General features: G+C 36.2%; 2 protein-coding genes across 3 annotated transcripts; both read right to left on the bottom strand.

Moving 5' to 3' along the window:
- Positions 1 to 4,464: 4,464 nt before the first annotated feature.
- Positions 4,465 to 7,872, bottom strand: LOC132101422 (uncharacterized). 2 transcript variants are annotated; one of them, XM_059506369.1, is made up of 3 exons: positions 7,628 to 7,831; positions 6,785 to 7,322; positions 4,465 to 6,742 (listed from the first exon to the last, which is right to left on the bottom strand). In XM_059506369.1, the coding sequence occupies exons 2-3, from the start codon at positions 6,999 to 7,001 to the stop codon at positions 4,893 to 4,895; spliced, it is 2,067 nt and encodes a 688-aa protein (XP_059362352.1). In that variant the 5' UTR covers positions 7,002 to 7,322; positions 7,628 to 7,831; the 3' UTR covers positions 4,465 to 4,892. The 2 variants fall into 2 exon arrangements, with proteins under 2 accessions (XP_059362352.1, XP_059362362.1); XM_059506379.1 differs by lacking the exon at positions 4,465 to 6,742 and having other exon boundaries at positions 6,803 to 7,322; positions 7,628 to 7,872.
- A 1,489-nt stretch (positions 7,873 to 9,361) lies between these two features.
- LOC132096451 (uncharacterized) lies at positions 9,362 to 13,434 on the bottom strand. Its single transcript, XM_059501820.1, has 7 exons — positions 13,410 to 13,434; positions 12,866 to 12,971; positions 10,996 to 11,142; positions 10,444 to 10,607; positions 10,219 to 10,355; positions 9,940 to 10,033; positions 9,362 to 9,781 (listed from the first exon to the last, which is right to left on the bottom strand). The coding sequence occupies exons 2-7, from the start codon at positions 12,945 to 12,947 to the stop codon at positions 9,362 to 9,364; spliced, it is 1,044 nt and encodes a 347-aa protein (XP_059357803.1). The 5' UTR covers positions 12,948 to 12,971; positions 13,410 to 13,434.
- Positions 13,435 to 20,151: the final 6,717 nt, after the last annotated feature.

Below are 20,151 nucleotides of genomic sequence, written 5' to 3'. Positions count from 1 at the left end.
AGTAATTAAATCATCCCATAGGCCAGATTAATCTCCTCCCCGAGATGCATTTTGCCCTGGGGCTGTGTCTTTGGCGGCTCTTAATTGAATGGTCATTCAAAGGGCAAAGTACTATTTGAATCCCTGAAAACAGGATGCAGGATAGATCAAAAAGACTATTAGATTTGGCATGCAAATGTGGTCAGTCATGAGAGGGTCAGAAATGATACTAAAACCCATTGAAGCCAACCAACCCAAGACGAAGATGAAAGCAACTCTGTTTAGAAACATTCTGGCAATTTTCTCTTAGATAACGTATCATCTATAATTTATTGACCCAGATCTCTGATAACACTCTCCTCAAGTTACATATATATAGGCATTTTCTCTCCAGATCCAACCTCCATTCCACGTAATGGGTGTAATTGGCACCAATGATGCACTGATGAATGCATAAAAATCTAAATAATTAGTTGCATATCTTGTGTACAAATAAAGGCTGTCATCTCATTAGTGATGATTAAAATTTTTTCTCTTTCCAGTCTGTGACTTCTGTAGGCTGCAGGTTGAACTTCTTACCTATGTGCAGAGGTGCTATATGGCTAACACATGGCAGTGCTTCCCTCATGACAATTAATCCTCTTTATAGCCAGACTAATGAAATGTTCCCCCTGGGGAGATGCCAGCAAGTTGTGCTAATGGGTTTGCATATCATTGTTCATCCCAGTGCAAAACAAACCTTTCTAAATGATAAACACACTGTGGTTAGCTGTAGTGCTTCATAATTTGTTGATAAATTATTACATGTGGTCTCGGATATATACCTATATTCTTGTTTGAATTAAAGCGATTCACTGATTAATTGAAATGGTTTGCTAGAGGAAACCTCTTTTATGATTTTTATTTCAGTAAGTGACTCATATGCTGATTCATTAGCAGCTCTGACAGTTTTGTGAGTTAATTCAGTGAAGGATTCATTAGACTGATTTAAAACTAGTCTTCTGAGCGATTCATTAAAAGAACCGACTCATAAGACTCAATTGTGAATCGGACTAGACAGATCGTGCTGTAATTTCTTTTATGAGTTCAGCCTGTGCAGTAACTTTTTTGCAGGTTTTGTGTAATTTGAAGTCATGAATTTCATTATGGGAGACAACAGTCTTAGCTCTCTTAGTTCATCTACTTGTAGATTCACTGCATCTATGTTTGCTCATAGTGTTTCATAGATATTAGCTATATTGCCTTTGTTTGCTCGTGATGTTCCATTACAATAATATGGTAGTTTAGTTATGTTCTAGTTATATTTTGTGTTTCTAGTGTTCCCAAGCCATAGTATCATCCTATTTGTCAGCAAATCATTATTTGAGTTGGTTCTTTTCAGTGTACCAATTCTGAGTGATTCATTCAAATGTGCCTGAGTTTGAATTTTAACATCCCTATTCCGTGATTACAAATGCATGAGTCATGGAAACACATAGGGCAGAAGTGTGAGAACCCTGAATTAATCGTGCCATTATTGAGATCTGGTTTTCAGATGTGCGTCATATGTGTGCTGTCCAACTAATACTGATATCTGCAATTATGCCTCCATCAAAACACATCTGTGGGTTAAATAACGGTATGTCTCTGACTTCCAGTAATTTTCTAAAGCTGACGGCACTAATTTATTAAATTTTATAGCTCGGTGCTATTGTTCTTTCATGTAAAGTCTGCATTTCATTTTATTCCAATTAATATGTGGCCATTACAGGTAATGGTGCCGTTTCTAATTGCCGTCTGTCCTGTGATTATTCTTGTGTGGAGGGATTTTTGAGCAGTGCTAAGGAATAGAGTCCATTGAGGGTCCTCTCTACTGACTGCAAATTTAAAACAGGCCAATTATTCTGCTTACATATAGCTCCAAACTGTGCTAATGCTATTGTAGTGCTTGTACGGCCCATTATCAACTGGCTACAAAGGAATGGGTGGTCAAACCAGAAAAGGAACAGCCACTAATATATGTTTAAGAATTTAAAAGTATGTTAATAGACACAAGACGATTGATACGTTTTGTCCTCGTGGTCAGGAGCGTGTGACATAAGTTAACAATAGCAGTTTAACAAAAAAGAAGTGGGTTTTGTTTTGTTTTCCATCCAAGTAGTCAATTTCTGTAGCTAGACCTTTTAGATTTCTGGATTACATACGGAGAAAAAACAAAGCACATATGCAACCCACTGTTTTTATTTCTGTAAATGGAAGTAACAAGCATACCATTTCCATTTACTTCAAACTTTTTGGTGTTTCTTCAACTTTGAACTCAATTACGTCCCATGCAGGTATTGTTTTTTTAATTATTGCTGTATGAAGGTCACATCAAAACTGGCCTGGGAACCTCCGTATATATATATAAATATAATATATATATATATATATATATATATATATATATATATATATATATAAAAATGTTATGTTTAAAAAAAAAAGTTAAAATTCTTGTAAATAGAATATATTTTTGTGTGTCATTTCCAATCAAGTTTTTTTAGTGTGAAGAACATTTTAATAATCTGGAGAAAAAAAATCACCATAAAGAAGATTGAATACAATGTAAAGTTTCCATGGATGTTAAAGGTTCTTAATAAAACCATAGAAACCCATAAAACTTTATTTCTGATAGTGAAGCGTCTGATTCTATATTCTGACTCCAAATTCTGATTCCAAAAATTATTAAAATGTAATTTCCACAATATGCTATCAAGCACAAAATGTACTTTTGTTTTTTTTGGCAATTATGTTTACTGGTTCCTGGAGAGAAAAGGACAGAATTGTTCTCTGATGCATGAATCTGCACTGCTGAATGTTGTAGGTAATTAAATCAAACTAGTGAAGAATGTGAAATGTGTCTTTTAAGAGTGTCTACAGAGCCAGAAAAGGCCATAGTTGAAGAAACACTCTTATACAGACAGTAAATAACACTGAACATCCTGGTTCAAAAACATTCCTCAAGTGAAGCCATTTTAGAGAACAAAGACCATACTCAGTCTTACATCAGTGATGATCAGCAAGTGGCAGATTATGGAAATGCTTAAGAGTGGTGTTGTGTGATGATTATGTGTGGGCTTTTCACCTCATCCCTCTGGCTCATTGAGGTCCACTCAGCAGCCTCATCAATCTGTTCCCAGACAAACCTTTCCACCCTCACTCCTGGGGCTCACAAGGGCTTTCTTGGACGTTTGAATCATTAAGCCTGGCTCTCTTCTACCCTGCCGTCGTGAGTCAAATCTCCTCTTCAGTTTATGCGAGTTTGCGCTGACACTGACGGGGGTTTAAGAGGGAGAAAGACTTGTTTTTAATGGCAAACAAGGGCCGTCCACTCTTTAAAAGCTGTAGAACAATTGGTAGAGGACAATAGAAACCTTTATTCAGATCACCTAGAGGATCAACCAGTTGTCTAAATCCAGTTAAGATCTTTCAACATGCAGGGTCTTGTTTGTGCAAGCTCAGTTTATAGTAAGGTTAATAGACAGAAAAGTGAAATTATAAACCCAGCAAACACAGAATGATTTGACAACATTGCACATTAAGTTGGTACAGTCCTTTATATTTATTTATTTGCTTTACAAATGTTCTTGAAACCAATAAAGAAGAACTATTAGAGTGGTGCATTTTTTTTCTTCAGGTTTACATAAGTACAATTTGAAGAATTAATGAAGACATTTACACCAGACACAATAACAGAAACCATAAATCATATTGATCTTTATCCCTCTCTTTTTAACTCACTAATACTTCTTTTATTTCATCAGAAATCACTTAAACAGAACTTTTTGGTTATGCTTAAATGCTTTTTGCCGATGCACGTTGGCTGACGCAGGATTAATATTGAGAAAATATGTATTTATTATATTTTAAATTTAACCTAGACATTTGGCACATTAAGTAATACGAAAAAATGATTTCAAATAATTGTTGATAATTGCAAATAGATTATTGAAATGCATGCAGCTAATAAACACTGCATTATATGCGAAGCTGCTTTGAAACCATATGTATTGTGAAAGCACTACAAATAAACTTGTATTGAATGGGAATCAATTTATAGGATTAAACTTAACATACACAGCAAAAATCAGAGTGTTCAATGTACTCTATAGGAGTTCACTGAACACTGGTTTCAGTGTATATATAGGTCCAAGAGTTCGGTGTTCAGTGAACAATAAAAAGTAAAAAGTGTAAAATATATACTCTCAAAATAGAGTTAAACTTGAACACCTGGAGAGTTAAAATGAACTCTTATAACTAGCACTTTTTGACACCGTTTCAGTGCTTTTGAACACCTGCAGTGTAAACCTAGAACCTTTGCAGAGCTCATTATTTAACACTTTAAGAGTACAACTGTACTCTAAAGCTGGTACTTTTTTATTTACATTGTTTCAATAGTTTCCTACACTTGTAGTGTAAACCTAGAACCATCAGTGAATGAAAAATACTCCAAGTCAGTGCTCATATGTCTGTTTTATTTAACAGTTCATGGATGTACAAAAACCACAAACTCATACAAACACATGTACAGGAACAACATATTGATAATCCCTATCAAAACCATAAGTAGTTTGCAGATCAAACGGCTTAAAGAAGTGCAATTTATCAACTTTAAGCATGGAAACATTATGATCATTTCCCTGTGTCACATGAAAGGAATGAAAATGCTCTGCAAAACAAAGTGTCTGAAAGTCCTCTGTTACAAGAAAATATTCTCGATTAAATGCAATGATGTCTTTTATCTGACTAAATACAGGCAAATCGTCCTCTTTGTCCGTGCAAACTAAAAGGCCTGGACGATACTCAGTTCCAAAACAAGTGATCCAAGAAGTCAGATCAACTTCACAGTCTAAGTCAACCTGCAGTTCTTCTGCAATCATCTCACCATGTGGCTATTCAATGAGCTGAACAGTTTTTACTGGCCCACAGTCAATACTTTTAAATGGCATTGATTCCCAATGGTATGCTATAGCCATCTGATGTTTTTGGGCCAATGACTTTGTTATATTTTTGAAATTTTTGATTGTGTTTTTGAAAAACCTATGTTTGGCTTCGAATCTCATTGACCAAACATGTAGAATTGGACCTATTTTTCGAATTACTCTGGGGTAATGAATCATGAAGTGATGTTTAGGGATCATTCTGCGATGTGGGTAAAGCTCTTTGAAAAGTTGGTGATGGTCAACAATGAGATGCTTCAGACATACTGTCATTCCATCAGTAACAACTGGAGACAATATAATGTTCATAATTTGCAACAGAAGCAACAAGAGTCTATAGTGGGCATTTCCTTCTCGTAAAACATCTCCAAATATCAAGGGCATATTCCGGATTAGGCAAAAAGTTTGAATGGCATTGAGACCAATTCCGTTTCCATTCTGCTCCAAGTTTATTCTGGTTGGACGATTTTTTCGCTCAACAAAGCCATAATTGTATGAGTATATTCGGTTACAAACATCTGTCTTGGATATGATTTTGTTGTCTGAGAGGTAAGCAAACAGCAACTTCAGCTCAAATTGCCCCACTCCTTCCAATATGTCATGCATAATGTCTACAGCATAATTTTCAGAAACATGAAAGTACTGTAGATCATTGAATAAACATTGTCGCTTAACTCCAAATGTGGATGGCAGTGTAGGATCTACCATGAGGTCATTGCAATGCTGATCATGCAGTGCTTTATTACGCAATGTTATTCTTGGATCATCATCCCTGAAAACCGTTTGTGAGGTCTGTTTGTCCACTAGACAAAAACGACAGAAATTGTTTGCACTGAATGATTCAACATACCCGAGTAATGAGTGCAATCCCAAATTGTCTCCAGTTACTTGTGCAATTGTTCCGTAAACTGGTTCATCAGAGAAAGGAACTTCAATTCCTGTACACTCAAGGATTTTCAGATCACGTACGAGGGGCTGTAAGATTAAATCAAATCCATACTTCTTCACATCCTCAGTATGAAAAAGGGCTAAAAGATGAATATTCATAAGAGCAGAGTTAATCTTTGGAGATAGGTTTCGTAAAACAAAGTATATACTTCCAACCTTATGGATACCATGCTTGGATCCGAGAGGATTTGCCATTTCAAAATCATCGTAGAATATCTGTATTTGGAGAGAGTTTGGTTTTTCAGAGAAGAGGGGGTGGTCTCTAAAATAGTTACCATCACAGAAGTCTTTGTAAAACCCAGTTTTCTCACAAGGCTGCACAAAATGATCACAGATCTCTTGGTTGGTGAATATGAACTTCAAAGTTTGCAATAGAGGAATATAAACAAATTTGTCTGTTATGGGAACTTGATCATATGTGCCAGTAGTTCGATTCCTTCTAGCATCATACCTCACTCCTAGGGCTACCTCTACAGGTTCTACAATACCCCATTTCTCACTGAAATGTTTTTTCCTTTTTGCCTCAGTGTTTAGTTTGCTAAATGGATTTTCAAGGTTGTCAAAATAATCGTCAAACTTTGTTCTGATCTCCTCATCGTTAGAGAGTAATTTTACAACATCATCTTTAACATTTGAATGTAATTCCTCTACAAGTTCCTCCATATTTTCAACAACAGTCGTTATGACATTAGTAGCCACACCACAGCTTTGGAGATTTGCAATAAGGGATGCACACATTTCTTGGGTATGTTGCCTGGTCTCATTACAGCTTTGAGAATTCTCTGGTTGCTCTGGAATTAAATTAACATCATCAGCTACGTCAACTATGACGGGTTCGTTCTCAACTATGATGGGTTCGTTCTCAACTATGACGGGATTGTTCTCAACTATGACAGGTTCGTTCTCAAATTGATCTAGATTTTTAGCGCGATGTTTGATATGGAGATGTTTTCTAAAGCCTGAAAAAGTCCAAAATCTCTGGTGGCATCCAGCCTGGTAACACATTAACTGAAACTTCTTACCAGGATAAAAGGCATGGAAAACTTTGAGATGACGGATCAACATTTGAACGGTAACAAAACTAGACTTGCAAACAAAGCATCTGAACATCATAACTTTTTAGTTGAGGAGCTTAGCTCTTAGGTCCTTGACTCTGGGAGTTTCGTGAGAATGACCAACATCAATGTTGTAGATGGTGGTCTGCACAAATGTGTACATGCCATTTAAGGCCTGGTCATAGGAGATGCCGAAAACATAATGTGCTTTGAAAAGTTCATCAAAGGCTGACAGGGAAGACTTGCCCTTGCAGGGAAGGAGATCACCATCCAATGCAATGTAGAACTCGTGGATGTGCTTTCTTGTCGTCCCAACTGCCAGGATGTAGGTCTGCCTCCGCTGGTTTGGACCAGAGTGCTCCTGAAGGCTGCGACATGACTGTAAGATAACAATAAACTGAAATGAATCTACACTGAACATCACATTTTGATGGATAAGTCACACTCTGATAGAAACCTGTCTGTGACTTCCTAAAGTCACACTCTGATAGCACGAGCACAAGACTGCAGTCAAAAGAGGTGAACCCCACTCTCTATTTGCTATACTTCAAGGAGGCAAAACATAATTACCAGACTTAAAATTCTGTGGCGGTGGCATTGAAAAGAAACAAATTAATGATCTGGGGGGTTACACAATTGCCTTTTGACAATGGCTATTGCCATTGGAGATTAGGGCACACTGACCTTATGAAATTTGACTACATGGTCCACAGCTTCCCGGGTACTGATCTTTACAGCTCCCTTCTTTCCACTTGGAGGTGGTGGCAGTAGGTAGACCAGCAGTAGCAGTGAGGCCATGTCACTATCCCAACCTGAGAAGACAGAAGCACCTGCTTTAAGCATGATATACACCTGACCAAAACCTTTGATACTACATCAATATTAAAACTCAAAACTCTTTTCAATAACAATACTAGTTATGCAACTAACAATTTTTTTGATAATCTATTAACCTGTCAATTATTAATCAATTGGTTGGATTAAAAGGCCAATTTATCGAGGAAATTTTATTCTGCACAATGATCTCCTTCAAACATTGTGTCAATTGAAGCCTATGAAAACGATAGTAAATTAATTAGGGCTGTATCAGAATATTCAAATATTTGTTCGGTGGGTTGGTATTCGATTTTCAAGTTTGACATTCGAATATTTGTTTTCATTTTTTTTTTTTCACAACCTGGCATCCCCCTAGAAACGGTTCCCATTCGCGCTTGAATGGGGCTGTCATGCGTTTTCTCAGATCGGATATAGCTCTCTCTGATTTAAGCGTCGTCATACCTGGCTATAACATGATATAGCCTAAAACACGCTCTCACACGGTTATTTTTTTAGCATTTTTGGGCGAAATACAATACTCTTATTTTAGAGCGCAGAACAGCGGAGTTTGTATGGGCAGAAGTGCATGCCTGAGCTTGTAGGCTATAAGCTGCGTTGCTTTGACATTGTGGAAATAGAAAACAATATATTAGCCTACCCTTTACTGTGTCAGTAATTACTGTGCTGCTGATTTCTGATTTGAGAGTTATTTGTTACTCAGAAAAATATTAGGCTGTGTTTTGTATCACTAGTGCAGTGTCCGTTCTCGGAGCATATAAGCCCTGCGCGTGAGGCGCGCGCGCTTCCCGCTCGCGCTGTTCTGTATTAAAAGTTTATTAATTCTGAACGTGTCACGTCTCGCGTGTCTATATTGCACCAAATGTGACACTACACTCGTGAAGTCGATTGGATGAACGGTTCTAAATGCAAGATAAATAATCTAAATGCAAACAGACAGATGCATAGAGATTCCTGCCTTTATTAGAGAGAAAAATATGTTCAGCCCCCTCCTTCCGAAGCTTCGAATATTCGATGTTAATTCCTATCGAAGCTTCGAAGCTCAAAAAATGGTATTCGGACCAGCCCTAAAATTAATCTACGTGGGCTTCAGTCAAGGGTTATAGAGCTTCCATTCCGACCGCCGTTTGATTGATGTACTGACTTGCGCTCATTCAGTGAAGTTTACGAAGACTCAATTACTGACAGGACTTTGTGTAAAATGCTGAGGAAAACACATCTTGAAACACATTAAACATCACACACATTTGTCACGGCATCTGACAAGACAGGCCACATTAATACAATTACAAGTCAGTTTGAAGAACTTAATATAAAACATTCTCATGTTTTGTATTGTGCAATTTTCTCGCAGCAGCTAACTTTGCGACCTCTGCTCTGTTTTTCAGATGCGTTTTATGCATAGAAATGCGTTTTACACCATTGTGAAGTGACAATGAATTGATAATGAAATTCTTTCTTGATTATTTTTGATTATCGATTAGTTGTTGCAGCCCTAAAAAATATATTATTTGTCTACACTATTTGTCTACAACTATTTGTCATGGTAAATAAATTAAGTCGACATTTGAAAGATGACCGTTTTCATCTTTGAACAGCTGTTCTTGACATTTGCAAAAACATAATAAATGTGCTTACAAAAAAAAAAAAAAAACTTACCAGGCCTTTTGTGTCAAGAAACCTTGGGAACACAGTAAGCACTGTGCTGCACTGCTCAGGATCATGGATCAACTTTTGCCTGTGCTGGAAGGTTTCTCTCATTTTCATGAAGATCTGTTCGTTGTCTGTGCTGTGTTTCAGTAGAGATATGGCCTCACGACACTGGTCTCCCTCCAACTGCTGCACTTTAGTCACTTCTCTCTCTAAGTTTGGTCCGCTGCTGCCTGTAGTTTGAGAGCTCCTTCTCCTACCCCCATTGGTACCGCCATTGCTGAGTTCTCGCTGTGTGTTTTTAATCTTCCAGGCAATGTAGCCCTCATTGCTGTCTATGTCAAAAAAGTGTTCCTAAAGACAGTATCAACAAAGATAGAAATGTATAAAAAAAATTGTTTCAGCATGAATCAATAGAGATCTTTATAAAAGAAGTGTTAGACTTCTAAAATGCACCAGAACATTATTCATTTGTTTATTAAGATTAACCTTACTTTTAAATATGTACTCACATAGCCTTTTTTGGAGTAGGGATCTTTTAGAGAGGGGAACAGTGTTACTATCCCCAATGCATACTGTGCTCTTTTATCCATAGGGGGAGCACGTCTGTGGAATAAATGTGTATTAAAACCAACACACCGGAAAACCTATGATCTGCGCAAGGCCACAGCTCATTGGCCACGGTTGTTATTTAATGATAATCACCTATTTGATTACAACTACCAAATCTGCAATTGAATACTATGAATATACACTTTACAAAATCATGCACCATAAAGTATTTTACTTACCCATACTTTTCAAACATTTCAGCAACAACAATGCTGACAAGATCACGGCGTGCTCGGTCCTTCATCTCTCCTGTCATTGCATATTTTGCAAGGATTTTCTCCCCTCCAGGCTTTTGTTCCAGAATTCTTTTGACAAGCTGGACAACAGGGGAAAATGTTATGGTAACAGTAACAGGTAAATGTAATGTTTACAACATAAAGAGAAATGTTCTGAAGAAACATCACCTCTTTGGCTTGTGAAGAACTGTCATCAGTATGTAGACTTTTTGGGGACATCACAAAGGCGTCATCAATGCGCTGTCTTTTTGGGGACATCAGAGAAGCATCACTGTCCGATGAGGGTGATGATAGTGACAAGGTGTCTGTGCACGAGGACTGGATGGGAGAGTCTGAAAAGGGCAAAAAGATTTTTTTTTTTATATATATTTCAGTCAATGTTTCCACAGGTTTAAGTGAGTAGAGGTTCAAAAAAGGCATGGTGAGACTGCTTCCAGGAATTACATGAGTTTTGGTAGTTAATGTGGCCAGACTTTAAGCAGTTTAGGCCATGATACATTAACTACTAGATGGCAAAACTGACTGTTTTTTGAGAAGTGCTCGGGTCAACAGCCTTACCGGCTAATCTATTTTTATCTCAAATGTAGTTTTTCACATCCTTATGTGAACACTGACAGATAAGAGATAAGGTTGGAAATATGCAAAGTAGTCCTTTAACAGAGAAAGCACAAATCGGACATTGGTGAGAAGATACTGTTTGGGTTTTGTGATAGCAAATACCAGAAACTGAAAGAACATTAACAATGGTCCACAGGATGTCTGCTTTTTCCTCCAAGATGTCGCTGAAGACCTCTTCATCAACCTCTGTTCCACTGTCATCCAGCACATACATGTTTGTCTCAGGGGGTATGCTGAACTTCTCTTTAGCTTTGAATACAGAAAAAAAACATAAGTTGTTGTGTTAGGGTTAGAAAGTGGGAGAACAATAATGTTTTTAGCACAATTTCTATCTTAATGGGCAAGGCTACGGTAGACTAGCATGGTGCTAAGAATAACATTTCATATAAACGTACATCTAAACCAGTGGTTGCGCAAGACTTTCACATTGTCCTTTATTTTGATGGATATGGTCGTTAAAATTGCACCATAATCTATTACTCTATTTTAATTTTCATAAAATTTTCGTTTTAATTCACATTTTCATTTTTAATCATGAACTTACAGGATATAGGAGCATATAGGCTAGATTATGCATTTTTTAATATATAAAGAGTCACTTTTCATAGTCAGGGTTTGTACAGATTTTGAAGTTTAAATTAAGCACTTTTCAAGCATTTTTAAGGTCCCTAAATCCATTTTTCAAGCAGCAACAAAATGAAAGAATATAAATAGTATAAACCGCGCCCCTTTAGAAAACTACAAGCTAAAATATTAGAATCTTCAATATAAATACAACTTATATTAAATCACTCTTTGGATACTTTTTAAAAATGTGGTTATATGTTTGTATATTTGTTGTCAACTGTAGGTTAGGATGAGTTTTTTTGTAGATGGTTGGAATAATAATAATGATCATGAGTATATAATACATGAATCTTCCTTAAATACCTTAAAATATTATTTTAATAAATGAGCATTGTTTTAAAAAGGACACATGAAAAAGAGTGTTTAAGTGTTATCAATAGACTAACTGAATCTAAACATATTCAGCCAACACTGATTTGTTTTATTTATTCTTGACAGTGACAGCTCTATTCTGTATTTACACAGTAAGACATGATGCACAGATCTAAATGGTCATATCAGATTTTTTTGTCACGTCCGTTGCTATGGTTACTACTATCACGGAACGATTATTTACATAACTCACTCTGGTAAAAGCGGTTGTCACTCCGTAAGTTTAGTCATCTAAGCATCATTAAAAAAACTTTCGATTGGCTACAATGCTGCAGACGTTAAAATTTAAACTTTTGCTTTTGTGAATAGAAACCAGAGTGCTCACACAAACGTGCACGACGGAAAGAACATCCCCCTCCCCTCCCTACATTACAGTTATATAATGATTCGATATGAATTAATTTAATAATATTTTTAAAGAATTACAGTCAAATTCATTTGTCTCCGATTACCTTTGGCATGGCTGGTGAAGGCTTATTCTCCCATAGCTCTCACAGTGTGTGCCTTTCAGTCTGTTGATCGTCGACGCAATCAGTTTTTATTTATCATCTTCTAGGCAGTTATCGACAAAATTACAGCAAGCGACATTTCTTAATGTAGATGTTTGCGCGCCAGGCGAATACACGAGGCGCCAAATAGCTGCTGACTGTTAGCTGCTAACTTACATGGAATTACACGAGACCTGAGTCGTAACAGAGGCTGCCTCGCATTAAAAAAAAAAAACCATTGTCAGCCGGTTTTATTTATATTTTAGTTACATCTGCCGTCCTGAAGAAATAAATTAAAATCAAGCATTTTCCAAACTTTCGAGACTTTGTAGGAACCCTGATTAAACCTTCAGATGTTTTCGTCACTGCTAAAAAAATTAACGTAAAGCTAGTCAATGACGGAAAATATTCGGTTAACACGACCTCTGATCTAAACTTCAATTATAAAGAGAACGAAGAGAAGAATGCTTAAGAACGTAACTTACCCTCCCTGAGAAATGCTGGATATGATGCTCCATTGAGTTTGATGTACTTCTTCTTTCCTTGGTACTGTACTTTGAAAAGCATTGCTGTAGTTTTCCTCACATATTACTACAACATAAAAATACAATTGGTTTATTGAACACACACAATACCCAATGTAGTGCAAATAAAGTCAGACTCAATCATTTGATGGGAATCTGTAACGTTAGCTTTCCAGGCTAACGTTAGCTAGTTAATTTAGCCTTCATAAGGCGCGAGATTGGGAGCGGCAGCTAACGTTAACAAATGATTGCTGCATTTCCATTTTGAAATTTCATTTAATGGTCAACGATCAACGTTACCACTAAAACAGTTTTACCAGATTTAACATTCACAATCACTTTAGCTACCATTGATATACTAAGTTAGCTAGTTAAACTAAATTACTAAACGTCACACCTCTTCTAACGTTACTTCTACATTAGCGTTTTTAGTGTTTTAGTTATGAGAATTAAAACAAGAAGACAAACAGGAATATTCAGCATGATTCACTTGCTGGTTTCTTACCTACGGTCCCGCAGAATCAAAATGTCTACGACGTCTTTGGATGTCAGTTGGAAACTGGTGTCCACGAGGCTGCATCTTGATTCAACCAATGACAGCGTAGTCGATCTGATGACGTATCGAAACCTAAACTCATATGCGGACGGGACAGCAACAGATTGACTCTCAAAGAGTTCATCATCCACTATTTACACTACAACAGCTCCACATCAACACTGAACCAACACACTAACACTTGAGAGAGTTTATGGTGAAACCTGACAAGTGTACTTTAAGCCCAGTTTACTCCAAAGTGTATAAATTATACTCTGGTCATCAAAACTCTGGGATTTTAACACTCTGACATTTGCTGTGTATAAACTAAAAGTGATCAAGTTTTGTACCATATATATATATATATATATATATATATATATATATATATATATATATATATATATATATATATATATATATATATATATATAACATATATGTTGTTTGAAGAAAGTTTTAGACATATAATCTACCATGGAGCTCAGAGAGCGCAGTTGAATGAAATGTGTATGAAAGAGAGAGGATGTGTTTGATGGCATCTGACCGCACATCTAAATCCCTGTGCGGAAAGTCCAGAATCTTCCATCCCAAGAGCACAGCAGGCCTGCTGATTCCTAGCCCAGCGGGAGGCCAACTGAAGCCAAGACATTGTTCATGAACCAGCAAGCATCATGTGGACCTCCTTCCCAAGAGCTCATCTCCAGCTGAGGGAAGAGACTGCTGCTACTTTGCATAATGCTTTGCTTTATGGTAAAATATGTGGGAGGTTTGTGTCTGTTGAGGAGTGTTCTTATTTTACTCATCAAATTATAGGTGGACAGTCTATGTCAGTGTGCATTCAATTAATGCCACACTCTGTGAACAAGGTTTACACAGGGTTGTGAGGTGTGAAAATCTAGTCATACCAAAAGAACGACATTAATCATCCAACGAATTTTGACTTTAAACTTTTCACACTATGAACTTTCATCAAGCTCTTCAAAAAGTTTGTGTTTGTTCAAAAGAAAGTGATTTTATGTGAATTGACAACATTTAGCGCCCTGCCACTATACTGTAACAAAATGATTTCCTGAGTTTTAAGAAGAAAATACTGTTAAATTCTTTCTACTTCAAAATCTCACATTTAATCCAATGTGTTGCTCACAGTATCTTCTGAATTATTTGTGAAATTTACTATATTACTTTTTTTTTTTTTTGAGTGTAGGAAATACTATTGTACTCATACAGCAACTCATAATATTGAGAGACAAAAGAATCAGTGTTTGATTAGAATGTTTAATTATAAAGTTATTTAGAGTGTTTAATTAGGGACATCCTAACCATTTATTTTGCTTTCCTGAAATATGTGATTATATGGCTAACTGCATTTAATTATTGCACGTAACTTTTTTTTTTTTTTACACTGCTGTCCATCAACCCTATCAAATTCCTTTTTTCGTAGTGAATTACCTTTTTATTCCAATTCATTTTAGAAAGGATTAACAGATTGCCAAAACAGAGTCAGTTATAAAAACTCATCATTGTGTTAGTTATGAGTCATTCATAAATTATTCGCTCATTTTGCTTTTGTTACATGACAATGGAACAAAATTATTTTCTAATTCAGAATATGATCAAAGTTAAAGATTAAAACTCTCAGCTCAAATTGGCGAACGTTCGAAGATTACGATTTGAAGATTAAAGTGTTAGTTCACCCAAAAATGAAAACTTGGAGGCTTGAGACTGTCCCAGTAGACAATAGACTGCCAAGTAAATAACGGTGTCAAGGTCCAGAAAAAGAATGAAAGTTGTCGTCAGAATACTGTCATCCGCGCCACAAGGATGCGCTGGTTTTTTTTTTTTTAATCAAAGCACATACGCAGCATACGGCGATAATGAAGAGGAGACCGTTTATTGAATGGAATGGAATTATTGAATAAAGAGGTTATTTTTGTTTTCTTAGTTTACAAAAAGTGTTCCCATCGCTTCATATAACCTAGATTGCACGTCTGATGGCAGATGGAGTATTCTGACAACAACTTTCATACCTTTTCTGGACCTTGACACTGTTATTTACTTGGCAGTCTATGGGACAGTCTCAGGCCTCCAGGTTTACATCTAAAATATCTTAAATTGTGTTCCAAAGACAAACGGAGCTTTTATGGCTTTGGAACGACGTGGGGGTGATTGATGACACAATTTTCATTTTTTGGTGAACTAACCCTTTAAGTCAGTAAAATGAAAGAAAATCTGAAATAGTATTGTGACCAATATGAACTGGATGCAAGCTAAATTCCTTACAGGTGTCGCCTACAATTGGTAACTTTATAAAGACCTTAAAGCACAGCACACAAATAAGAGCAGAGCCCAGTGTGCTCTTACTCAGATATGTCTCAGTACACGGCATTAACAAGTAGGGTGGGTCTTCATAAATGGGACGGCTGTAATTTTTAACAACTTGCAGGTTTGGGACCAAATGGGTCTGTTTTTAGACTGCAGTGCAGCTTTACCCCTCTGGCTTTGGTTCACATCAAAGTTGTTCGCTCTCATTTGGGCCTTTACCACATTAACTACAGTACCTCTTCCTACCATCCACAAACACTCCAGCAACAGTGCTGTTCGTCTTTTATTGTCTCTTTCCTGTGTTTAGACAGCCTTTTATTAGGCTGTTAAAACAAATGATGTAGGATTTTGTCCATTCGGACATTTCATGCTTGTTCTATGCTTTTTTTGGTAAACAATGAGTCACATAGCACAATGAATATTCTTTGTTTGTTTTGAGTGGGTACTGCCAGGATATTGTTATCATATCTAACAACTTGCAACACATTTCAACAGCTAATTCTGAATGTTTCTTCTGATCTTGGTCCACTGCGATTAGTAATCAGATTTAACAAAAATATAATAAAATGTGGTCAGTGTTTTGTTTTACTATATTCTTTACAATAACTAGCTGGAACGTACACTAAAGATACACAACCATTCAAAAGTTTGTTTTGTGTTTTTAAAAGTCTCTTAAGGTTGGCTGCATTCATTTGATCAGAAATACAGTAATATTAAGAAAAAAATAACTAATTTCTATTGTAATTTTCAGCATCATTACTCCAGTCTTCAGTGTCACATGATCCTTCAGAAATCATTCTAGATCATTTTTAATAATACATTTATAAGAAAAGGTGGCCGTAACCATGTTTAAAGGAATACTTCAGCCTAAAATGTCTATTTTGTCATCATTTATCATTGCTCCTAAATATAAGTACCATTAATTATGTCCAGGTTTTAAGTAAAAAAAAAAAAGCCTAAATTTATTTTTGTTTATCACTCAAACTGTCATACTGCTTTAGAAGACATGAAACATAGTGAATACATACTATATTTTGTACTGTATTATAGAATGTACTGTATAGAATATACTTTCACTGTACTTTTATCTTGCTTTTCTGAAGTTTGACAGCATCATTCCTCCTTTCAGTTTCATTGTATGGAAGTGCATGACCAGAATATTATTCTTAAGTTCCTTTTGGTTTGGAATGACTAAAGGAATGATACATTTTTATTTTATTTTATTTTATTTTATTTTATTTTAGGTGAGCTATGTCTTTAAGTACACTTAATAAAGTTAGAAATAAATAGTATGATAAATATGTTTAAGTTAATTTGCATTTATGTTTCAAGCCAACTTGGCTAACACAAGAACCAGAACCAATAGAAAAAAACAAGGTTAATGGCATACCCGCTATTTCAAAGCAAGCATCATTAGCTTTTTTTTCCCCCAATGTCATATAGCTCTGTCAGTTGTTGCTACATTTTTTACATGACCAGATATTTGTGTTCTTTATCTATAGACTCTATGTATGGCTCTGCTCTTGTCAATTAGTTTCCATGTTCCACCGCATGCTTTTGAAGTGCTTCTAATGCATCTTAAACTACAGAAGTGGCTTCTGCATCACAAGAACATCACTCAAGGTCAGTGGCATCTTCAACCTTCGATTGCTGTGAACAGAGCATGAGTTTGAGACGGCTGTAGAGTTCAGAAACATCTCAACACAGGTTTCACCCTCACGCTCTGTTCAGATTGATTTTGCTTCTACATTGTTTATGATCCCGATGCTGTATTAAATATACATGATGTGTATTCCTGATGTTTCAAGTCAGTGAGAACGTGATTGGCATATTTTGACCTTGGATACTAATATTTAAGTAGCAGCTAATGATTGGAATCAGTAGGATTTGTTTGAGGTAAATGAAGGGTCGCAGAAGGCTGAGGGTAAGTAAATGACTTCAGTGAAAGCTGGAGAAGTAATCAGTGCAGCTCGAGGAGATACCACTTACCTTCTGTTCAGCCTGTCAACATGCACTGCGTTTTGTGCAGGGGATAAAGATGGAGCTTGTTTTCAAGAGGGAAAAAAACGAGAGAAAGGGAAAGAAATCACAAAAACAACCCTCAGGGCTTCTTGAAACAAAAACAACATATGTGGAAAGAGGAGGACCTCGACAGTTGGTCCAATCGCATTGAGTTTGTGCATCTGTGTCCGACCGCTGCTGCAAACAAATGATCATCATTCGATACTTATTGAGCTGTTTGCAGCATCAGGCCTGACTACTGGACGGCCATTTGAGTCCCAATGCACGGTATTTATCTTTAATAAACTGGTTAGTTGGGTGGCATACAGACACTTCTTTTGAGAGGCTTGGATTATTTGGATTATAAGCAGATGCTCACACATATGTTAGAGATGATGTACAGTCATTCATTATAATAAAATAAACCCATACAGAATGTCAGTTCATTCTCAATGGGTTTATTTTGTCATAATGACGACTGACTGGCAATTGCACCGACTGTACAGCTATTAAGTAATTAAATAAATAGAGAAGAAAAATTGACTTTGAGTTGCAATAATCAGTCAGTAAGGGTTTTTATTTTTTATTTTATTTATTTTATTATTTTTTATTTTTGAAAGAAAAAAAAAGAAAAAGAGAAATAAATTACTAATTTAAGAAGATTAAAGAATGCATGCAGTTGATCCAAAGGTGCAGTAAAATAGTAGGGGTGTAACGGTACGTGTATTCGTACCAGACCGTTTCGGTACAGGGCTTTCGGTACGGTGCACGTGTGTACCGAATGACCAAATGCAATATTTTGTTTGCGGAACATATACATTTCCGTGTTTCCAAACGAACATATTAAGTGGTGGAAGTCTTCGCGTTCAGCGCAAATCCCGCCCTGCAGCTGATTCTAAGGCCGGTGACACACTGGATGCGTGGCGTGAGCGTGGCGTTTCTGCTGCGTGTCAGTTGCGTGACGGCTGCTTCACGTTTTCTGTCTTTACACACCAGAATCGTGCCTGACGCGGCGCTGACGCACTGCTGCTAGTGTAGGTGACAAAGAGGGAGACCGCCGAGGCGCCGACAGACCAGGATCTTGTCTTCACTACAACAATATCTATACTTCATGATGAGCATAAATATAAAGCCTACTGATAAAGGACACCGTCAAGAGTATTGACGGTGTTTGACAGGTGCAATATGCCAGTGTGTCACCGGCCTAAGATTTTCAAAAGGCATCACGCGAGTGTGAACATCACTACAACTAGGAAAAAAACGATTTTAATTTAAACGCAGCTCCCGTCGGCATTTAAACAGACCTTTGCTCTTAATTCTGATCGGTCCAACGCAATAACGAAATCTGAGCAGGTCTAAAAACTGAAACTGTTCATGCTGCACTTTACACTTTGGAAAAGTTATATATATTTTTAAAATATGAGCAGGCCTATAAGCTGGGATTGGTAATGCTGCACTGTAATCATAGTTATTTATTTATATTTTTCATTATATTTTATTATATGATATTGGTTTGAGACTGAGAGTATTTTATTTAGTGGAGAACTTTGCAGCAGTATTTTATTTCTTATTCTTTTTTTTATTTTATATATATTTTATTAAAAAGTATTTAAAAAAAGTGTAAACAAATTGTAAAAAAAAAAAGTTTATAGTAATAAACAACCTGCAGTTTAATGTTTGCATTTCTTTCCCTTACTGTACCGAAAATGAACTGAACCGTCACTTTAAAACCGAGGTACGTACCGAACCGTGATTTTTACGTACCGTTACACCCCTAGTAAATAGTTATGCTATTAAAAACAAATTCTGTTCCAAATAAATGATGTTCTTTTTAAATTTTTGTATATATATATATATATATATATATATATATATATATATATATATATATATATATATATATAAATCATGAAAAAATATCAAATTACCAATTATAATAAAATTTTTGCAGAAAACAGAATTAGTGAGATGCAATCATGTCATAACCTGCTGCACTGGCGGTGTGGTCGAGCTCTAATTAAAATGTCTATTATATTACTGTAGAAGTATTTTTTGTCTTTATTTGTATTTCTTATTTGTTTCTCGAACACATCCAAGATCTGACAGAATGCTGTAGTAATTGGAGCTTTTTTTGGCTTGTTTTGTGGTGAAACAAACAAACAAAAAAAACATCTAAAACAATATCAGTTTACTTGAGAAGCGGAATTGTTTAAGACAATTTTCGAAAATATCTTGGTATTACATTTATTTTGCTTACCCTATTTGCCAATGATTTTTTTTTAAAACATTGGTAGACAAGAAAACAGCACTTCTAGAGGTCTCATACTTCCAGAGTGTTTTTTTTTGTGTGTGTGTGCTTTGCTGAGATGGTTTCTGTAAAGTTGTT

Source organism: Carassius carassius, chromosome 2, assembly GCF_963082965.1.
Source record: "Carassius carassius chromosome 2, fCarCar2.1, whole genome shotgun sequence".
In the NCBI taxonomy this organism is placed as follows: Eukaryota; Metazoa; Chordata; class Actinopteri; order Cypriniformes; family Cyprinidae; genus Carassius; species Carassius carassius.
Note: the sequence above shows the minus strand (reverse complement) of the source record. Positions and strands in the feature narration are given on the sequence as shown.

Excerpts from the sequence above, each read along its gene's own strand:
- LOC132101422 (XM_059506369.1), bottom strand. The coding sequence starts at position 7,001 with ATGATGTTCAGATGCTTTGTTTGCAAGTCTAGTTTTGTTACCGTTCAA. Across the intron at positions 6,743-6,784 it reads AGATCAATTTGAGAACGAAC|CCATCATAGTTGAGAACGAA; the intron begins CTGTCATAGTTG and ends TTGAGAACGAAC.
- LOC132096451 (XM_059501820.1), bottom strand. The coding sequence starts at position 12,947 with ATGCTTTTCAAAGTACAGTACCAAGGAAAGAAGAAGTACATCAAACTC. Across the intron at positions 10,356-10,443 it reads GTTCTTCACAAGCCAAAGAG|CTTGTCAAAAGAATTCTGGA; the intron begins GTGATGTTTCTT and ends CCTGTTGTCCAG. Across the intron at positions 10,034-10,218 it reads GAAATGTTTGAAAAGTATGG|ACGTGCTCCCCCTATGGATA; the intron begins GTAAGTAAAATA and ends TTTATTCCACAG.